The sequence below is a fragment of the Microtus ochrogaster genome, unplaced genomic scaffold (genome assembly GCF_000317375.1).
Source record: "Microtus ochrogaster isolate Prairie Vole_2 unplaced genomic scaffold, MicOch1.0 UNK3, whole genome shotgun sequence".
Taxonomy (NCBI): Eukaryota; Metazoa; Chordata; class Mammalia; order Rodentia; family Cricetidae; genus Microtus; species Microtus ochrogaster.
The window spans coordinates 14,896,663-14,898,967 of NW_004949101.1; the positions used below are offsets into that span (position 1 = coordinate 14,896,663).

General features: G+C 49.1%; 1 protein-coding gene across 1 annotated transcript in view; it reads right to left on the reverse strand.

The window, feature by feature from the left end:
- Crls1 (cardiolipin synthase 1) overlaps window positions 1-2,305 on the reverse strand; it is a 23,295-nt gene that overhangs the window by 20,526 nt on the left and 464 nt on the right. The window contains exon 1 of the mRNA XM_026788449.1: window positions 2,137-2,305. This exon is cut by the window's right edge and continues 464 nt beyond it. Coding sequence (XP_026644250.1) covers window positions 2,137-2,305 — 169 coding nt within the window. The remainder of the gene's footprint in view (window positions 1-2,136) is intronic.

Below are 2,305 nucleotides of genomic sequence, written 5' to 3' on the forward strand. Positions count from 1 at the left end.
AAAACTGAGGGCGTTCCCAGCTCCCACTTGGAGTTGTGACTTCTTGACAGTTCATTTGGAGCCAAGCTGTAGAAACTGGGACTGACAAAAGGGCCCCTTGGCAGCTGCCCTGAAGAACAGCCCTCCTGTGCCAAGCAGGAGATTCACGAGAGCATTGCAACTTTACAACTCCAGCCAGGCGGAGCTGACCTGCCCTGTGCCACATGTAACAGAGACAGCAAGAAAATGTCTGTCCCCGAAGCCTGAAAGCTGATTCGCCCGCTGAACTTTGTCTTCAAAGAACCATTCTAACATCTTTTTAAATCAATAAATTAGTAACCAATTTACCTGAACCTTAACCTTCTTAGAGAAAAGGGGGAGGGGGCAGGCTGGTGAGCTCAGCAGGTGTGGGTACCTGCTGCCAACTCTGACAACCTGAGTTCCCAGGGCACACGGCAGAAAGAGAGCAGACACACCAGGAAAATTGTCCTCATCTTTGCATGTGTTCATAGCAAGTATGTGTGCACACACCAAAGGGGAAAAGTGTCAATGTTCATTTCTCAAGGTATCTTAAAATCTCATGAGCCACCTACCTCCTAAGAAAAGGCATTTATTTTACAAAAAGAATCCAACAGAACGCATACTGGTATAGAGGGATAATGGGGGGGGGCTGTTGGAATCCGATGACAAAATACTGTCACTGAAAACTATAGAACTTCAGGGCTGGAGAGATGGGTCAGAGGTTAAGTGCATTAACTGCTCTTCCAAAGGACCTATATTCAATTCCCAGCACCCACATGACAGCTCACAACTGTCTCTAACTGCCAGATCTGACACTCTCACACCCTCATACATGCAAGTAAAATATCAATGCAAATGAAATAAAAGTAAATTTAAAAAAAGAGAAAATTGTAGAACTTCAAATCCTACTACAGCAAGTCAGAAGCAATACAGCCCTCTACTCTGGAATGTTCTATTCAAAGTCAGATCACATTATAAAGTTGTATGAAAACATGCTCATTTACACTCAGGTTCAAAATATTAGAACATTCCTGAAACTTAGGGAAAGTGTCAGGCTGGTGAGTCGGATCAGGGTCGCTGTCCTGACCTTTGTACGGGTAAGAAGGACAAGCCTGCAGAGCACACTGTGGTATAAGGTCAGTCAAACACTGATCCAATATCACAGCAACTCACAAAGGCTGGGAAGAGGGGAAGATGGCCCGTGGTGGAGAAGATGTGATACAAAGCAAAAGCCAGGAATGTAGAGCTCCAAAGTTAGTCTGATGTGCCCACGGGGCAAGACTAAGTCAGAGCTGCCGCCAGCAGACGTTATCACTTCACGCGGCAAACACACTACAACTGGATGGGTAGTACCGGGCCAGTGAAGGGGCTCGAGCCCTACAAGAAACGCTCACCGAGAGCTAGTTTTAACATACATCTGTACAGGTCAACACTGGGAAAGCTTAATCTCAGATTACCCAACCAGATAACCTGCGGCATACTCGGCCAACTGTGCTGGGTAGGGCTTCAGCCAGGTTGAGGGCCGCTTCAAGGCATCCAGCGTTCAAGCTCCGAAGGGCTTTAAAGCTATTCCTCAAGTTGAGCCCCCTGCCGGGGTGTGGCCACCTCAGCCCATGCTGTGTAACTGATGAAGGCGGAGCAGGACAGGGGCCTCTGAAGACCTAACAATTGAAGATGTAATAATTGCAAGAGCTTTGCTAACATGACAACAAAAGGTGTCTGGGGTCTCCTGCCTGGGACGTGATGTTAGCAGGTAAGGTGGACAAATACCTCCTTTTGTCACGGCAAGAATAGACTTAAGTGATAATACAAAGTTGAAGGATCTTTTCATTACAACCCATGCTAAGTAATTATCCTCCGTGTTACTGTATATGATGACCCAAGACCAAAGGTTGATGAACCAAACCTGCACAAGCGAACAGATGGGCCGTTCTTAGACGCTTCCGAATTTACCCTATACACTCAAGATTCGCTTCAAAAAGTTAAAAATAGATTTTTAACTAGACGAGCGAGAGCTGTTTTACCAATGCAACGTGCAGACACACCTCCCAGCAACGGGTGTAGACAGACGGCGATTGAAGTGGGTTCTAATTTGGCCAGAGACCGTACCCGACTGCCCCCCCCCCCGAAGCTCACGGCGACCGAACGCGCCGCCTGCCCGTAACTTCCCAGAACACCGAGTGTCGCGACAGAGCGCCGAGCCCGTCACCTGCTCGGCCGACTCTCGTACGTACCGGGCTGGCGGCGCTGGCCGGGCCCCAAGGGGCGCCCGGGGCCTGCGCGGTGGCGCCTCCTCCGGCCGCCG